This window comes from Epinephelus moara, chromosome 1, assembly GCF_006386435.1.
Source record: "Epinephelus moara isolate mb chromosome 1, YSFRI_EMoa_1.0, whole genome shotgun sequence".
NCBI classification, from domain to species: Eukaryota; Metazoa; Chordata; class Actinopteri; order Perciformes; family Serranidae; genus Epinephelus; species Epinephelus moara.
In genome coordinates this window covers 49,994,892-50,014,951 of record NC_065506.1, presented here as the reverse complement: position 1 = coordinate 50,014,951, position 20,060 = coordinate 49,994,892, and the positions used below count along the sequence as shown (strand labels likewise).

The 20,060-nt window shown below is 45.0% G+C and overlaps 1 protein-coding gene across 1 annotated transcript in view; it reads right to left on the bottom strand.

Annotated features, from left to right (window-relative positions):
* Window positions 1-5,454: 5,454 nt before the first annotated feature.
* The window catches only part of slc9a5 (solute carrier family 9 member A5), a 38,896-nt gene continuing 24,290 nt past the window's right edge, over window positions 5,455-20,060 (bottom strand). The window contains exons 8-16 of the mRNA XM_050054986.1: window positions 17,349-17,438; window positions 17,139-17,209; window positions 16,613-16,739; window positions 15,648-15,739; window positions 15,271-15,397; window positions 13,964-14,113; window positions 13,340-13,409; window positions 12,235-12,363; window positions 5,455-11,977 (exon numbers count right to left, since the gene is read on the bottom strand). Coding sequence (XP_049910943.1) covers window positions 11,382-11,977; window positions 12,235-12,363; window positions 13,340-13,409; window positions 13,964-14,113; window positions 15,271-15,397; window positions 15,648-15,739; window positions 16,613-16,739; window positions 17,139-17,209; window positions 17,349-17,438 — 1,452 coding nt within the window. The 3' untranslated portion in view covers window positions 5,455-11,381. The remainder of the gene's footprint in view (window positions 11,978-12,234; window positions 12,364-13,339; window positions 13,410-13,963; window positions 14,114-15,270; window positions 15,398-15,647; window positions 15,740-16,612; window positions 16,740-17,138; window positions 17,210-17,348; window positions 17,439-20,060) is intronic.

The following is a 20,060-nucleotide window of genomic DNA, read 5'->3' as shown; positions in this document are numbered from 1 at the left end:
AGGAGGAGGAACAGTGTGAGGAGGAGGAGGAACAGTGTGAGCTTCAGGATGTTTGAATAATGAATGTTCTGTATGCTTCAGACTGTGACCCAGCAGCTCAGTAACAGTAAAGCTCTCCTGCAGACTGCTGACTGTTGGTATGTGCTGCTTTCATGGAGGCTCGGAGCTTATGGGACTGTTGGGACTGACGGAGGGTGAGGCTGGGATTCAGAGGATAAACTCTGAGCAACAAAAACAGCTGAGGGCTTAGAGCAGCCACAGATCTGAGAGCAGTTGTTATAAAACAGCTGTGTCATGCTCCCATGTCTGCAGAACAGGTGAAGTTTCCATTACGGCCAGACGTCCTTCACCTCAGAGCAGAGAGCTGCTCTCTGGAGGGAAACACTGAGAGCAGCTCGTCAGCACTGTTCTCAATAAATCCTTCATGTTCTGCTGATATCACAGCGTCATGCTGGAATTAATGTGGTCATAAATATCACAGTAACCGATATTCTCACAGTCATCATCAAACTTTCCACATGTACAACTATCACAGCTGGAATACAGTGAACTGACCTCACACCAAGTCGGCCTGGAAGTTATTAGAGCTGAAATCAAGTATTATAGTTGAAACACCAGGAGCAGGAGCAGGAGCAGGCTGCTGCAGGCTGACTGGGATTAGCTCTGAATGCAGCTCAGCATCTGTCTTTACAATTTAAAGGACATATTCATGTTTTCATACATGAGGTGACTTCTTTTAAATGTGTCAGTGGTTCATTTGTAAAAGCATGAATGAGAGATCATGACACAGACAGAACACCGCCACCTGCTGGAACATACAGGAACACATCTGGACTGTATCTGACTCATCATCTCTTTACACAACACGTACACAAGCTCAACATGATTCACATTACAATAAACAACTCTGTGATCTGACAGAAAAACTTAACTTCAACTTTGTGTTTCTCTTCACCATGAATGGAGAATCCAAAAACAGAGGACAATATTGATGAACTGAAGTAAACAGGGACGAACTTAAACAACAGCAAAACTACATGAACACATCTGTTTACAGCTGTCACACAGCTGGTGCAGAATAATCAGAGTCTCATTTATCCAGGACTTTATAAACACATTAACGTCTCACTAAAATAAATAATAAATAAGTTTAAATAACTCCTACTCTTCCAGCAGCGCCCGAAGCATGGCTGGGCTTCATGTGTGACCTCCTGACCTGAGTGTTTTCAGCTTGAGAGGCTAAAAACAGAAAGGGTTTGTCATTTTTGCCTGATAATTAGTCAACTGGCAAAGTAGTTGTCAAAAAAAATCTGAGAGAAACTCATCAATTAATCATTTTACCTCTTTATTTATTTATTTCTACACTGTAGCCAAAGCAGACAGGAGCCACGTGCTCAACTTGTCTTTAAACCTTGAGGTGAAGTCTGTTTAATTCAAAGCAGGGACGTTTCTCAATAACTGCTGTTAAACATCCCAGATTTTAACAGTGAAACATTACAGTGTGACTCTACAGTATGTGTACAGCTCAGGACATGCTGCTACACCACTGACAGAGTTACGCAACACACACACACACACACACACACACACACACACACACACACACACACACAGCCGCAGGGAAAACTGAGGAACCACATCAAGAAAATCACAGACAGTTTCACAGGAGGAGCTGAAAGTCACACCTTCAGGACATTTACACTGAGCGTCAGTCAGAGGGACGAGTGACACACACACCACCACAGGTGACAGATGTGACATCACTGCTGTGTTACACTGTGAAATACATTATGTTCATTAAATTACATCATTGATGTCACTGAGAGAGTGAGGCCTTTCCTCTAAATGAATCTGAATAACAAATAAAAACTGTGTTTACAGTCTCACACACACACACACACACACACACACACACACACACACACACACACACACACACCACAGGTAAAGAATGCAGGTGTTGTCACCTGATGTATTAATCTACAGTCAGTCATTTACAGATCCTCACACAGAGCACAGCTCCTCTTTATCTAACATTACACACCTCCTTTACCTCCTTCTGTCTCCTCCTTTACTGCCTCCTTTTCCTCCATCTTTCCTACATTACCTCCTATGTCCTTCACCCCCTCTCTTACATCCTTCTTCCCTCTCACATCCTTCCTCCCTCCCTTACATCCTTCGTCCCTCCTTTACATCCTTCCTCCCTCCCTGACATCCTTCTTCCCTCCCTTACATCCTCCTTACATCATTCTTCCCTCCTTTACATCCTTCCTCCGTCCCTTACATCCTTCTTCCCTCCCTTACATCCTTCTTCCCTCCTTTACATCCTTCCTCCCTCCCTTACATCCTTCTTACATCCTTCTTCCCTCCCTTACATCCTTCCTCCCTCCCTTACATCCTTCTTACATCCTTCTTCCCTCCCTTACATCCTTCTTACATCCTCCTTCCCTCCCTTACATCCTTCCTCCCTCCCTTACATCCTTCCTCCCTCCCTTACATCCTTCTTCCCTCCACAGTCTTCTTGTTATGTAACTGATATATTATTTGCTGTGATGTTACATTCATATTTTTCACCTCCCTCTCAGCTGACTGTTTCCACTGCAGTAAGCTATCATTAGCATTAGCATTAGCTAACCGACTCACCTACAGCTCAGCTACTTGTTATTATTTCAGTCAGAACAGATTGTCTTCTGACCCAGTCAAACTCAAAGCTAACGTTAACTCAAGCTAACTGAATCACGGACTCCTCTGATGACAAAACTAACGTTCAAAGTCAGTTAGCTAGTTACCGTTAGCTAAACCGCCAAAACCGTACTGGCTAAAGTAAAGGCAGGTTACTGACGGGACTCAGCGGCAGACGACATGTTAAACACTTACATGTAATCATCCACTGAACTACCTGGCTGACGTTAACGTCACCTACCTGACGAGGAAACAGTAATAACACGTAACAACCGCTGTCAGCTGACGGTAGCGTTAAATGACGATGCTAACTCGCTAACCAGGCTAATGTACATCGCCACAGCAGTGACACATAAACAGACAGGTTGACTCAAACTGTCTCACAACTAACGGCGACTGCTCACTTAAATAATGGAAAGAAGAGTTAGCTTAGCATTAATGACAGGCATTGACTCACCCAACAACTGTCAGCGGCTTATTAGCCGACGGTGCTAACATGCTAGCTAAGCTAACAGGTGCAGAAGGAGGTAAACTAAAGATAATACACCTGTACGGGTGTTGTGTTCACACTCACCTCTGTCCTGTAGATATGTACACACTCTCCAAAGTGTCTCAGTCCGGCAGGAACACAGAGGCCAAACTGAGATCAGTATTTAATCCTGTTTTCTTCAGCTCTGACTGATCCAGCCCGTAACGTTAATTTATCATCACAGTGAACACAACAACAGACGACCTGCTTCTGTGTGACGAAATAAATCTGTGGTTTTATTTTTCTAAATTCATCTGTGTTGATGTAACTCTCCGTTACTTAATATTTTATTCATAACAACCAACAGCACGTTCATCTTTTTCAAACGGCATACGTTTAAAGTACCTCACGTCACTTCCGGCCGCCATCCTTGGTCCTTTTCTTTTTAATTGATGATATTTTACAGCACGTTGTACAGAGAAATACTGTATATGATTAATATGATAACACTAAACATGATCATTTAAACACCACATATCAAACAACAGAATTAAACACATACAAAAAACTAATACAAACAATGTTAAACTGTATGAATTGTGAACCTGGACATAATACACCATATTTGTTTTTTATACTTTTCCTGATTGTTTGATGACTGCAGGATGTAAGTCTGTAAAATAACTCAGCAGTAAAGACATCAGTTCAAACTGAACGTGACTGAATGACTGGTATGTATCAGCTGATGTTGTTCACTGCTGTTGAGGTGAAGCACAGTAACAATGAGTCATGTGACAAATATGTGTTTATCAGTGTGTTGGTTCTGCTGTTGCTACATGCTGTGTTTTCTTCAGGCCAGCTGGTATGTGATGGTTTAAGAAACCAGTGTGACCACACCTGTTCAACATCAGCCGGCTCTGTGCAGGTGAACTCCTGTCGCACCATCACACACTATTTATAGTTTTGTCCTCTTTGACCTTTGTTAACTGATACACGTCTCCCTCAGGACGTGTTGTCCACATCCTGTCACAGTGGTTAAAGTCAGACCCACACCTGGACACCAGCCTGGTGCAGGTGTAGTCTGCCACCTTAGTTACCATGGTAACATAGCTTGTTTTGAACCATTATGCCACCATGGTTAAACCATGAGTTATAATCCTGCATATTCTTCCTCAACACTGTCAGAGCGTTGTCTGAAGATTATTACCACCACCCAGGACCTTATGATACCCTGCTTTGGGTTGTCTGTCTGTCAGCAGGCATGATTTTTATACAACATAGTGGAGGGTTGAAGCACAGGCCCCCATGCCTAATGAAGACCCCCGTTACATTTTTGAGTGGATCTGAATCAGAGAGCAGATTGACAATTTATTTTTCATTTTCATTAACATTCTCTCTGTTGGCAATGTACGTTTCTGCAAACTGTAAACACCTTGCATTTGTATGTTACATACATATCACATCAGTGTCTCGTAAGTGACGTAGTATCTGAGCTGACTGTGTCATCAGGAGGTGGAGTGGATGGTGGCTGGTGTGACACCTCGGGGAGACCCCTGTCGAGCTGCAGACACTGTTCAACACCAAGTAACTGCAAAATGGTTTGTTTTTTAGCAAGTCGTCGCTGTATTTCCAGAAGCTTTTAAGCCATCAAACGTGGATGTTTGTTAGTGACCTGTTGCTGTCTTTCTAGCGGGGATAGTGCCCCAAAAAGCTGTTGTTTTTTTTACTGAGACATTTCCAGCAGGGATTGCCTCCAAAACAAAGAATTTTAAGCCCAAACATGATCTTTTCTAGACATAACCACGTAAAATGTTTGCAAAATGGTTATGGTCAGAAAAAGATCATGTCTGGGCTTAAAATACTTGTTTTGGAGGCAAAACACACAGTTCTGAGGGCTAAAAAGCTGCTAAAATAACAGCCATGGGTCGATAAAAAATACCCACGTGTAGGGGCTTAAAAGCTGCCAGACAAACAGCAACGAATCAATAAAATCCCAAAGTTTCTGTAGTTTGTTGGTGTTGAAAAGTGTCTGCAGCTTGGCAGGCTGATACACCAACGTGTCACACCGTCCACCATCCCCTCCACCTCCTGACGACTCAGCTCAGATACTTCGTCACTTTAGAAACGCTGATTTGATATGACATGTAGACATGTGACATATTTGTGGTTTGCAGAAATGTACAATGCCAACATTCTCAGAGACTGGGTTGACCCCACAGTTTGTTGAGCTGGTTCACACTAAAGCAGGAAGCAGTAAAAACACAGTCAGCCGAGTTCATTCAGAAAAACACACCTCACGTTTATTGACTTGTAGTTCTCTGGGCAGAAGCCGACGCTGACAGATATTTGGCACAAAGACAGATTAGTTTCATTCGATTTTCCACACGACGACCTGAATCACAGATGAGACAAAGACAGCAGCACATTCCTGTGTCTGTGTGTTCAAATACAGAGTGATTAAAGAGCCACACTGACGCCGACAGCTGGATGAAACACATTCAGGTCTCTGTGGTGGAACCAGACGGTTAACCCCTCCTCACGACTGGTCTGGTGTCAGTTCAAGTATCTTATGAGCAGAACGGCCTCTGTGCAAGCAGCGGCATGTTTCTGTCGGTTGTTTCAGTCACTGCTGCACAAAGAGGCCACGACAAAGACACAACACACAAACAGCCTGCTGCACCAGCTCAACATTCACTCCACCCACAAATCAATACTCAAGTTCATCAGGAGGTTAAAGCCACAGCAGCTAACAGGGCTAACAGAGCTAACGGGGCTAACAGGGTTAACAGGGCTAACAGAGCCGTTGCCGCAGTGACTTGTGGAGGGACAGGGAGGATGGACTCGTATTGCTGCAGAAACAGAGCTCTGAAAACAAAACACTGATCATTATATTATACAGCATTCTGAATTTCTTTACACAGGGAAGAACTTCTTCATAGGTACATGCTACTCTGTGACGCGTTCATGTCGTGGAATTTTTCATAATCAGCGTATTCCATCCAAGTCACAATTAAGACTGGGAAGTTGGATTTTTCCTGACAGATCTGACTTCAAAATAAGGGTACGTACATTCAGTCATCTCTCCGCAGAGTGTTTCGGCAGTGAGGTAGAGTTACTTTGAAATACGTGGAGCCAATATTTGTGTCTCTTTTGTTTTGATACCAATATGAGTCAGATAATGAGACAGTGAGACTGTCAGAGAGCTAAATTCTGCAGTACTGAGTCTGACAGCTGGAAGCAATCACAAACATCTTCTGTCCCACATGACCTGAACGCAACATGAGCAGTATTTTTCCTTTAAAGCTGGGGTAGACAGTTTAGTTTTGGCATCATTTGGCAAAAATCCCATAATTACCTTTGATCATATTGTAACTCACTGAGAGAAAACTTGACTCCTGCTCCTCCTCTTGTTTTCAGGAGACTCTGTCCAATCACAGGTCATTTCAGAGAGACAGTGTTCCTATTGGCTGTACTACACGAGCAGATGTGCGTCAGGCTTTGAAGCCAATTTTCATGGTGGCCAAACAGTAGAATTACAGCTCCCTAGTCCGTCACGTGAAACCCTGCAGCGCAGAAAAACTTTTTCCCATCAACTTACGTGGCAAAAGAGACGTGGATACATTTTTTTTAGCATCACAGCATCGCACTAGTTTAACCTTCTGCTAACTGGAGCTGAAGACTCATGTTTATGTAGCTAACGTTAGCTAGAGCCTCCAATTCCAGTGTGTCCTCCGCCTCACTCTCCGCCACCACAGACCACCTCGCTGGGTGGAGAGCAGGTAGCAGCTCCAGAGACTGACCTCCAGTCAGATCAAACCCCAGCTCTGAGGGACCGGACAGCCCCACCTCCCCACCAGATCAGCAAACTTTCTGTTGCTGCTGTTACACAGGTTAGACCTGACGCTGCTGCTGGACACCAGCTCGCTGTGACACCCGGTGCTGGAGGGTTTGAGCTGGCTGAATTTGAGCCGAAGCAGTCCCAATGATGCGGAGGGAGCGTGGGCGGAGCTAGCAGCTAATTCTTGTCTCATCTGTGGTCTGATAAACAGAGAGAGAGAGAGAGGGGTGCAGAGAATGAGATAAGATTAAACAAATCAGGTGGGAAACGCTGGGTGACTGTACGAAGCGCGGACAGAGAGGGAGGAGCTGCAGGATGATTATTTAATTCTGATAATTTTTTCCGCCTTTATCAGATTTCTGCCTCCCCAGCTTTAACAGCATCAGCACAGGAACGTGTGATGTCATGATGCAAGCGTTGGACTGAGACACTGCGTCTATCTCTGATTGGTTGAATCGTGTGTGTGCAGTGACCTGCAGCAGCAGCAGCGTGTGTGAAAGCAGCTCTGACATTAAGGCGAACACATTCTTTGGCAAAACAAGGCGACAGAGTGAAAGTAAAGAGCGTGCACAGCCTGCTGGTGGAGTAATACACCTACACACACACACACACACACACACACACACACACACACACACACACACAGGACGATGGACACACAGCAGAGTAAGGCAGTTATAGACAGATACACACTGTATAAATGTTCTTATGCTCCTTTTTACACACTTTGGTCGTTCAAAATAAACTCCTCTGTAGATCTAAGATATCTGCAGCTTTATAAAATACATTTCAGATTTTAAATGAGAAGCTCTGATGGGATAAATACAGGTGAGAGGGTTCATCAGCTCAGAGTGAAGCAGGTGAGGCTCACTGTCAGCCTGACCTCCATTAAAGGATCATCATCACAACACATCATACCGTGTGTCAGTAACATGTTTGAAATGAACAGTCATCATCAGTCAGTTTCCCCCTCCAGCACATGATTGATTACATTGTATTGATTGTAGATATGATCAGTGCTACACTGTTTATCTTCTCCTATGACGACGTACAGACGAGCAGCAGTGTGAGGCTGATTCTGTCAGCGGGACGTGTCGGGCCGATGGACTCAACGACCGAATGAGGACGAATATTTCCTCAAGTCTCTCTGATGATTAAAGTTACAGACAAAATGTCATCAGATGTACAAAATAAGGGTTAAAAAGACGTCAACTGTCTGTTGTGTGTGCATTAATCTTCCCTCGAGAGCTGGTGATGTACAGCAGCAGTGATTGGACGAGAAGGTGACCTCTGACTCCTGCAGTCACATGTTAAAGATGTACTCTGCACCAGTTTCCTAAAAACACACTGATACAGCAGTAACCATCACTGATGACCTGCTCTCAGTGACAGGTGGGTACTGGTTCCTTAATGACCTGTACCTACAGGAGCCAATCACAGCGCAGATTTTGATGCCCCATTTTGATGTCAGATTGTTTACATAGCAAATCTGCGTGGTAAAACAACGTGTGTGTGTGTGTGTGTGTGTGTGTGTGTGTGTGTGTGTGTGTGTGTGTGTGTGTGTGTGTGTGTGTGTGACAGCGATGCTGCAGCGAGCCGAGCAGACAGAGTAAAGTTAAAGTGTGTGAACCGTTCACGTTGTTTGTCAATGAATAGATAATAAATGTTACAAGTTCCTGTTTGTCATCACCTGCTACAGTGACGGACGTTAGTCCTGAAGCTAGTCTCCCACTAGAACCTGACCAGGCTCATTTAAGGTGGACTGTTAAGGTGGACCATGGTGATTTTTTATCGTAGAGACGGTCTCAGCTGCTCCTAAAGAGAGAACACAGAAATGTCTGTCTGCAGAGTCTCTGCAGAGTTATTGGAGATCATTATTGATCCTGACACAAAATGTATGTTGCCATTATTAGCAGAGGTGGCTGCATGTCATACGTGTGCAAGTCTCAAGTCTTAAGTCTTAAGTCTTAAGTCCAGTTCGGACCAAAGATTGGTGACGAGATGAAACTGTTTTAGAACGTCACAGAGAAAAGTGTCAGCGGTGTGAACTGGCCGGTCTGAGCTGGACTCAAACCAGCTGATGGTGTCATCTGACACTCAGCTGGTCAAATGGCCGGCGGCTGGTTTTAAAGCACGTCACCTGTTTCAACAGCCAATCAGCTTGTAGTGAAGTCAGCTGGTCAAGTCAAAATGACCACAGACGGCGTGTTGGCTTGCTGCAGCAGTCGATGTTGTGGTGGTCGTATCAGTGACGTTAGCATACAGCTGGTCTCTTACTATCGTCGTCGACATCTCAATCCTCAAATCCTAACTTTATTATATTTGGCCCCGCCCCCTCTGATAGCTGCCTTGTGTGTTGACCTCTGCTGGTTGGCTGCGTCCTAACAGGTCGTCAGGTTTGTACACACATTAGAAATCACCTGATGATTCAAAGACAAAATGTAACTTCTTAAGATCTAGAAAAATGCAAAAATTTAATTAAAATTCCAGACTCGTCTCCTACAGGCTCATCAGTCAGGTGAAGACATATCACATCTCCTTCTTTAAAAGTCCCTGACGTATCTATATGTCATATAGACTCAGACCCTTAAACATCATTTAGACTTGTGTCATGTGACAATCAGTTATTTACACGTCTGCCAATGATTGTTTGATGTATTTACTTTTTTAATTATTTATTTTTATTTCTTAGTTTTGTTGATTTTGTTTCAGTCAGTTTGTGTGAGCTCTGTCTTCTATCTGACCACACAGCTGTGGAACCTCTTCAGTCCTTAAATCACATTTTTGTAGTTTTTATATGATGAAGGCTGATCTGATGTTTTTTTTCTGCTCAAAAGAAAACAATAAAAATTACTGATCATAAAAAAGTCAATACTTGTCAGGTCATTTGTGACAAGTCATGAATACCAAGTCAAAGTTAAGTCGAGTCTTTGATCCTGTTAGTCAAGTCTCAAGTCATCAAATTTGCAGCTCAAAGTCTGACTTGAGTCAAGTCATGTGACTCGAGTCCCCCACCTCTGGTTAATGGCACTGTTACTGTTATCTGATGTTTAATTATTGAAGTCAGGTTTAAATATGTACATTTGTTTTGTTCTTATATATATTTATACAATTAAGTAACTTTAAACTGATGAGATTTTATATATTGTTCAATTTCAAGTTCAACTTTTTGTTGTCAACGTTGTTTGTGCTTTTTTTTTTTTTTTTTTTTTAAATGTACTGTACCGGCGACAGACGCAGCCGGAGGCATTTTGTTTTCAGGTTGTCTGTGCATCCATCCCATCCTTGTGAACACAATATCTCAGGACCTCAAGGGAATTTCTTCAAATATGGCACAAACGTCCACTTTGATTCAAGAATAAACTCAATAGAATTTGTCAGTCAAAGGTCAGAGTTCACTGTGACCTTACATCCATCTCAATCTCAAGAGGGTCTCGAGGGACTCAAATAAACTCAAACATAAACATGTTTGTCCATAACTGATGAATTCATTCACTAATTCTGACCAAACTTGACACAAATGTCTAACAGGATAAAATAATGAAGGTCAAAAGGTCAAAGGTCAGCTTGACTGTGACATCATCATGTTTTAACGTCATATCTCAGGAACAGAAGGGGAGACATTTGGTCAGATACTGAATTGGTGACTCTAATCTTGAAACTGTGCTGATTGTATAGATCTTCTGTGTGTGAAGCATCCATGTTTTCACTGACATGAATGGAGACTGTCAGAGACACTGGACTGGTGGGCGGAGTCATACAACCACAGGGTGGACTGGTGGGCGGAGTCATACAACCACAGGGTGGATTGGTGGGCGGAGTCATACAACCACAGGGTTTAAGTATCACTTCAGGCACCAGTACCGTTTTTAAAGTATGGTTTGGGCCCTATCACTGCTCTCAGTGTGCGGTGGTCTTATGTTGCTGTTGTTTGGGACGTTTGTGGTCACAGCGCTCAGGTGACATCAGGACTTTATAACAAGTTAATGAGCAGGTGTCAGAGCGTACACAGCAGGAAGCAGAGAAAGCTCTGAAAATCACAGAGAGCGCAGGATAAACACAAATGTATCAGGGAGAAACACGAGTGGACAAAGCTCCAGATCAAGAGGCTGACGTTCACTGATGATGGTGTTTACAGACTGATGGACAGACTGATGGACGGGTGGTGCAGAGTAAACCTTTAAGCTGACTCGGACTGCAGGAGGGTCACATGACCCACCATCAGAGTGACACTGTGAAGCTGAGAGGAGACGCAGGGAGCTGCTTTCTGATTGGACGATGTGACGGGCCGCCTGATGTCTGTGTGTGTGTGTGTGTGTGTGTGTGTGTTGCAGTGATGGCGTCCTGCAGTCCGCTCTGCAGGCGTCAGATGTTTGACTGATGTGGGATCTGTTACAGCTGGGTGGGGCCTCGGCTGTGCGGCTCGCCGCTGCCAGGCGGCGGCGCCGTCACAAGGCTCCTCAGGTAGACGCAGGGGTTCCTCCTCCTCCCTGAGCCGAGGGCGGAGCCTGGCGGCGGCGGGGGTGGGGGCAGGGAGCCGGGGGGCCTCAGAGACGACATGAGCGGCTGCATCTCCTGCAGCGCTCCCTCCTCCTCCTCTTCTTCCTCCTCCTTCTTCTTCTTCTCTGGGAAGCTGAAGGAGCCCTGTGACACCTGACCTCCGATGGAGGAGGTGCTGCCTGCCATGCTGCCCGCCGCGCTGCCTGGTGGGGTGTAGGAGGCCGGGCGGGGGCCTCCCAGCCTGGAGAGGGCGCTGACACGGGGGTGTATGGGCTCCGTGTGTGCGGGCGGCGAGGAGATGCTCTCCAGGGAGGAGATGCTCTGGTTCCAGGCCTGCTGCAGGTCCACAGGGATGATCTTTGTGGCCTCCACGGAGACGCAGGGGGGAGGAGAACCCACGCCGCCCTTCCACGGCAGGTGGCTGTCTGCCCTGGGGGGGGAGGAGGGGCCGGCTGATGGACTCTGAACCCCCTCCAGAGCTGCAGGAACTGACAGAGGACACAGGACAGTTAGAACACACACACACACACACACACACACACAGATGTGTCGCTGCAAGACTGAGAAAGAAAAGTTTTATTTAGAGGCCGTTGATTCCAACAGGAGGAGGTTACTGGTGACTGGAGCAGAGCTGTGAGGAGCAGCCGCTGGTCTGTCAACTTAATCAATGTGTGTGTGTGTGTGTGTGTGTGTGTGTGTGTGTGTGTGTGTGTGTGTGTGTGTGTGTGTAAGTGTGTGTTCTCACCTGATGTGGGTCGTTGTTTTGGCGTCTCTACCTTGCGAGCGATGAAGGTGATGCCGACGTCTTCGTCCTTCTCAGGGTCTGAATGTTCACCTTTCTCCTCCTCTGACTCCACAGGGACCACCACTGGGTCTGAACACACACACACATCAGTACACACACACATTACCTCACATTACCTCACGTGACATCACGTGACATCACTACACGCGCTGATAACGTTAGCGGCTGATCCAGAGGAGACGTGATCTGCGTCTACATGTGAGGAATCTCCGTCAGGATGATGAGGAAGTGTCTGAGCCGACATCATAAACACCATCATATTTTATATTTTCAGGTACTTTTGTTTCTGTAGAGTGAGACATTAGAGTTCAGAGGTCTGTCTTTATCTCAATATATGTTTCCATTTAAATGTCTGGAGTCAGTCCTGTGTGGTGATTTCCTGTCTGTCAGGTGAGAAGTGAACATGTGGACAGAAACAGGAACAGAGCAGTGAACTGTTTTCACCTCACTGAGTTATTCTGTTTATTTATTCATACATAGATTTCATTTATTAGGTTTTAAGGTTCAAATCTTCTCCATGCTCTGCCTCTCTGTATTTCTTATAGACCAAAACTTCACTGTTGAACCACTGAACATGCTCCAATAATGATAAATCAGATAGGTCTGAATGTGTGTGAGTGAAGGTGTGAGGACAGAGGGAGGCGTCTCCTCTACAGACTCCTCTTCCTCGTCTCAGGAGGTTTGTCTTCATCTCTGTGATTTTAACAAACTGTTTTAATGTGTCATAAAAGTGATGAATATCTTTTTTTTTGCCTTTATTGTACAGGACAGAGTGAACGGGGATGAGAGAGAGAGAGTGGGGACTGACATGCAGAAATGGTCACAAGCCAGAATCGAACCTGCGACCGCTGCAGCGAGGCATTGCCTCTGTACATGGGGCGCCAGCACTATCCACCACACTACCGACACCCCGTGATGAATATCTTTAAAGCGTCTCGTCTGTGAGTGAAACTGATGAACAGGATTCTGAGTTTAGTCCTGTGAGTCTGAGTGTGAGCAGAGAGACGAGCTCACAGCTGTCTGATGTCTGCGCGTCTGTACTTACTCTTGTCCTGCCAGCTGACGTTGCGTCTGGGTTTGTCGCTGCCGTCCTCCTTGGCGTCGGATCCTCGGCGCTGTTGGAAGCAGAATAAACACATCAGTGAAGCTGCAGCCATAACAGGAAGCAGCACCTTCAATCAGCGCCGCGTTGTGTCTCTCATCACAGAGCAAAGAAAATGATCCACGTCTAATTAAAGACGCTCTGTAGAGTCAGAGCAGACCTGTGTGTGTGTGTGTGTGTGCGTGTGTGTGTGCGTGTGAGTGTGCGTGCGTGTGTGTGTGTGTGTGTGTGTGCGTGCGCATGAGTGTGCGTGTGTGTGCGCGTGCGCATGAGTGTGCGTGTGTGTGTGCGCGTGTGTGTGTGTGTGTGTGTGTGTGAGGACACCTTACTGACTGAAATCACTCTGTCTCATGAAGCAGCTCATGATTAACTTCTAAATAATCTGAGTTTGTTTCTTCAGACTTTATAGTTTCTCTGTGTTTAGTGTTCTGTCTCAATCAGACTCATCAGTGATGATGTCACAGTTTGACCTGCTTCACATTTAAAACTCGCCACACTGATCAACCTGCCGTCAGCTCTGTGACGACGCTGTGACACCATCATGAACATGTGGTGAGTGTCTCTGACCTTCTTCAGGCTCCTCTCCTTCTTGTGTCGTTTGTGTCGGGTGGATTTGAACGTCTCCATGCGGCTCTTCATGTTCCTCTGAAACACCTCCCGGTCCTGACGCTCCTTCTCCCCCAGGGGCATGAAGTGACGGCTGTAGTGGGACTGGTACTGGAGGGACACCACACATGACACGACACGTCACAACACATAGATCAGCACAGACGCCTGTTGATGGTATTTCATCAGTTTTTACTCCAACAAACAACTTTTTTTTTTTTTTTTTAAGATTATTTTAGTGGGCTTTTGCCTTTAATGACAGGACAGAGAGTGAAATGGGGAGACAGAGAGAGAGTGGGGATTGACATGCAGCAAAGGGCCGCGAGCCGGATTCTAACCCTCGGCTGCTGCAGCGAGGCGATGCCTCTGTATATGGGGCGCCAGCACTATCCACTACCCTACCGACGCCCCTCCAACAAACAACTTCAACTCTGAAATCTTCAAAATAACAAAGTTTTGTTTCCTCTAGAGGAGCCTCCTCTCCAGCCAGTGCTCCTCCTGCTGTCAGCACCTCCTCCTTTTCTGTTACTGACCCCCGTAGGCTTCTGAGAGGCCCCTGGAAAATCAAAATGCTTGAAGTCCTTGAAAAAACCTAAGTTCCCTTAAAGCTCTCCAAGGACTCCTACAACCTTTACAAACCTCCTTGAGGTTCCCAGGACTCTCTGTAAGGACCCTGTTCTGTTACACAGTCCCCCAATCCCAAATGGATCCCTTACAGACTCGTTGACTCAAGCCCTAAGCCCTTACAGATCTAGGACCAATTCAGTTCAGGAAGTGGTGTCCCAATTCTCCGTCAGGTTAAGAGCTAACCTGACGGAGAATTGGGACACCACTTCCCCTCACGTGAACGTGCAAAACTAAGGGGAAGGGCCTAGATAAGGGCTAAGGGGAAGAAAAATGGAATTGGTCCTAGGTCTGTAAGGGCTTAGGGCTTGAGTCAACGGGTCTGTAAGGGATCCATTTGGGATTGGGGGAGTGTGTCTGACTGGTTCTCAAGGACCCCAATAACTTCTTTACAAGCCCACTAGAACCTGTTGAAAGACACCAGGGACATTTTCAAGGACGTCTCAGGCTTCCTGAACCTCTTCAGTATGACCTCTGACCTCAGTGAAGACCTGAACTTCCTCTGTGGTCAACTGAACCTGCTCAAGGACTCAGTGTCCTCAACGACCCAAAGAACGTCTCCAAGGACCCTTAAAATGTCTTTAAATCATTGTCTTTACATTTTAAAATGTCAGTGTGTGTGCGTGTGTGTGTGTGTGTGTTACCCGTCTCCTGGGTTTGTACAGGTTCCCTGCCAGAACGTGATGCGTCTCCATGTCCTCCTCTACTTTGGCTCCAAGGACGTTATCGATCACCTGAAGGTCCAGACACACACCGCTGCCGTTCTCACGCCTGGAACATGTCAACAACCCGTCAATAACACGTCAACAACACACAGTTAGCATGGTGCTAATAAAACGAAGCCAAGACAGTTCAGGCTCCACGTCAGGCCCACAGGAAGTGCGCCGGGTTTTTGTCATGGCCAAACAGTTGAACTATAACTCCTGTTTTTGATTTTTTAAAAATAAGGTCTAAGGTTTATAAGGTTTAAAATAAGGTTAAATAAGGTCATGTGACTGATGAAGACAGTCATGTGACTCACAGGTAGTTGGTGACATTGGTGACTTCAGGGAACGAGGCTCTGCTGGCCATCGAGGGCAGAGACAATCTGGCTGAGGTCAGGACGTTCCCCCCCTACACACACACACACACACACACACACACACACACACACACACACAGGTCAAATGTCAAAGGTTAAAGGTTAAACGCATCCTCTCATTCTTACTATGTCTCCCCTTGAAGACCACATTTCCCAGAATCCTCCAAACCTTTTCCAGGATGTTTCTGTCAGTATCCTTTTTTACACAGAGATGGTGCTACAGAGCTGCTACCAAGCTCCGCCTTTTTATTTTCAAACAGAACCAACAACCACTAACTGCTAACAGCTGCTGTTCTTCTTCTTTGAGTTAGCCGCTAACTGCTAACAGCTGCTGTTCTTCTTCTTTGAGTTAGCCGCTAACTGCTAACAGCTGTTTTTTAAATCTCCCGTCGTGGGTCACACACTCATCACGTCATCACAGTGTCACACTCATGCTGAACATGATCCCGTCCTGTCAGCTGTTCCTTCTACACAGCTGTTTTCTCGGCACTGTTACTGCCTCTGCCGCCATCTTAAAGGTGAGTCGACTCTGCCCCCTCACTCTGTGATCGCACTTTTTATACTGAACGGCGAGGCAGAGTAACAGCGTAAAGTTCCTGCCTTAAAGAGGAAGTGTTGAAGGGCTCATCTGAAGAGAAGCAGTGAGTCTGTGCTCACTGTGACCTTCAACTTTAACTCTGGTATCAACCTGTCAGATTGTGTCTCTGTGTTTCTGTGCAGCTGATCTCAGGTCATGAAAGGTTGTTGTTTTACGCTCCGCCTCTTGTCAGGTGACACTGACGTCAGCCGCTCACAGTCAAACTGTCTGTCTTCAGTTATAACAGTCAAACTGTTGGTCCACACAGAGTCCACTGAGCTGCTATCTCCTCCCTCCTCCTTCCTATCTCCTCCCTCCTCTGTCCTACCTGGTCGATGACACTGATGGCGTCCCTGATGTTGATCTTCTGATAGGCCTCCCACAGTTCACTCTTCCTGTACACAGACTTCCTCAGCAGCAGCTTACTGAGGTAGTTCTTATCAAACTGCTCCCACCTGATGGACACACACACACACACACACACACACACACACACACACACACACACACACACACACAGATGTTTGGAGGCAGCCATTTTGAAATCAGGAGCTGTGATAAAAGTTCTCAGTGTGACATCAGACGGCTCAGTGAGGAGTCGTCACTCTGTCTCATCACCAGGTGAAGGAGGAGCTCCACCTGCTGTTCACTGTCAGTCATTACAATAATGACACATCGTCCAGTCTGAATATCTGTGTCTCTATCTGTGTAGGATTTATTACAGCGTTAACATGTCACTGTGACATCACTGTGACTTCAGTCTGATGTTTACATGATGTTATTATCATATTAAAATGTTGTTATATTCAGATATAATATAAGACATCAGGATAATATGAGTGTGATGGACTCACTTGTCTCTCCAGTGGTGGTACCCCTGCAGTCCTGCAATGTCCTCCACTGCTGTCAAGATGTGGTCAAAGGCCTGTAGACAAACAAACAAACAAACAGCATATGAGCAGATGTCTCCAGTGTGATCTGAGGATGATCTGCAGTAATAGATGAGACTAAAGAAGATGAAGAAGAAGAAGAAGAAGAAGAAGAAGAAGAGGAAGTGAACCAACCCTCTCGTGGATCTCCTCGTTGATGGTCGGCTTCCTGCTGGTGGATCGAGGAACTTTGAGCCATTTCACCAGAGGTTTGATGGTGAGACCCTGAGACAGACAGACACACAGACAGACAGACAGACAGGCAGACAGACAGACAGACAGACACACAGGCAGACAGACAGACAGACAGACAGACAGGCAGTTATCAGACACCTGACTGATGATGATGATGATAAGGAGCTGAAGAAGAAGAAACAGGAACTGACTTCAGGTCTCTTTCTTTTTCAACACATAAACTGAACAGCTGGAAAAATAAGTTAATCAACTGATGACAGAAAATGAATCAGCTGCTAATCGTCACCTCTCCAGTAACGACCTCTCGTGTTTACAGCTTCACAAATGAGAGGATTTCTGCAGAGTGTAAATCAGCGTCATGTTCACTGTGATGTGACGACAGACACAGATCAGCTGATGATCAGCGGCAGTGGCTCAGTCCATAGGGACTTGGGTTGGGAACCGGAGGGTCGCCTGCTCGAGTCCCCGTCCGGACCAAAACATGGAGCGTGGACTGGTGGCTGGAGAGGTGCCAGTTCACCTCCTGGGCACTGCCGAGGCGCCCTTGAGCAAGGCACCGAACCCCCCAACCACTCAGGGTAGGAGGAGGAAGGAGGAAGCTTTGTGAATACGGCCCTAATGTTTTATGTGACAGTGACAGTGTTCCTGTTGGAGGACGCGTTGGGATTATGAAATCTCGCAGGTCCTGTGCAACCCAACACACAACTTCTGGGGTAGAGAGGACTTGATCTAGTGTAAATAAACTGGATGTTTTATTTATTTATCAATTGGGTGGTAAATAGAGGAGGGATAGTTTTATATTAGTTGTAAATAAATTTGGGAATTTGTTGAAATAATTTATGTGTTAAAAGAAAAAATGTACATATAGGTTTTTGTTTTTTTTTTGGTTTTTTTTAATTTTTAATTTTTGGGGCAGCAGTAGCTCAGGACTTGGGTTGGGAACCGGAGGGTCACCTGTTCAAGTCCCCGTCCGGACCAAAATATGGAGCATGGACTGGTAGCTGGAGAGGTGCCAGTTCACCTCCTGGGCACTGCCGAGGTGCCCCTGAGCAAGGCACCGAACCCCCCAACCGCTCGGAGCGCCTGTCATGGGCAGCTCACTCTGACATCTCTCCACTTAGTCCCCTCGGGGATTAATAAACTATATAAAATTAAAAAAAAAAAAAAGATTATGGATGTGGGCAGGAGCTGACACACACACACACACACACACACACACACCTGAATGAATGGATGGTACACACACACACACACACACACACACACACCTGAATGAATGGATGGTAATAGAACAAAAACACTCAGAGTATATAACCTCTACAGTCAGAGTATATAAACTCTACAGTCAGAGTGTATACACTCTACAGTCAGAGTGTATACACTAGTCAGAGTATATTAACTCTACAGTCAGAGTGTATAAACTCTACAGTCAGAGTATATTAACTCTACAGTCAGAGTATATAACCTCTACAGTCAGAGTATATGAACTCTAGAGTCAGGGTGTATAAACTCTACAGTCAGAGTATATTAACTCTACAGTCAGAGTATATAAACTCTACAGTCAGAGTATATTAACTCTACAGTCAGAGTATATTAACTCGACAGTCAGAGAGTATAAACTCTACAGTCAGAGTATATTAACTCTACAGTCAAGGTGTATAAACTCTACAGTCAGAGTATATTAACTCTACAGTCAGAGTATATTAACTCTACAGTCAGAGTGTATAACCTTGACAGTCAGAGTATATAAATTCTACAGTCAGAGTATATAAACTCTACAGTCAGAGTATATTAACTCTACAGTCAGAGTGTATAACCTCTACAGTCAGAGTATATAAACTCTACAGTCAGAGTGTATTAACTCTACAGTCAGAGTGTATAACTCTACAGTCACAGTATATGACCTCTACAGTCATAGTATATTAACTCTACAGTCAGAGTGGATAACCTTGACAGTCAGAGTATATAAATTCTACAGTCAGAGTATATAAACTCTACAGTCAGAGTATATTAACTCTACAGTCAGAGTGTATAACCTCTACAGTCAGAGTATATTAACTCTACAGTCAGAGTATATAAACTCTACAGTCAGAGTATATAACCTCTACAGTCATAGTATATTAACTCTACAGTCAGAGTGTATAAACTCTACAGTCAGAGTGTATAACCTCTACAGTCATAGTATATTAACTCTACAGTCAGAGTGTATTAACTCTACAGTCAGAGTATATAAACTCTACAATAAGAGTATATAACCTCTAGAGTCATAGTATATTAACTCTACAGTCAGAGTGTATAAACTCTACAGTCAGAGTATATTAACTATGCAGTGAGAGTACATAAACTCTACAGTCAGAGTATATTAACTCTATAGTCAGAGTGTATAAACTCTACAGTCAGAGTATATTAACTCTACAGTCAGAGTATATAAACTCTACAGTCATAGTATATTAACTCTACAGTCAGAGTGTATAACCTCTACAGTCAGAGTGTATACACTAGTCAGAGTATATTAACTCTAAAGTCAGAGTGTATAACCTCTACAGTGAGAGTGTATACACTCTACAGTTAGAGTGTATACACTACAGTCAGAGTATATTAACTCTACAGTCAGAGTGTATAAACTCTACAGTCAGAGTGTATAAACTCTAC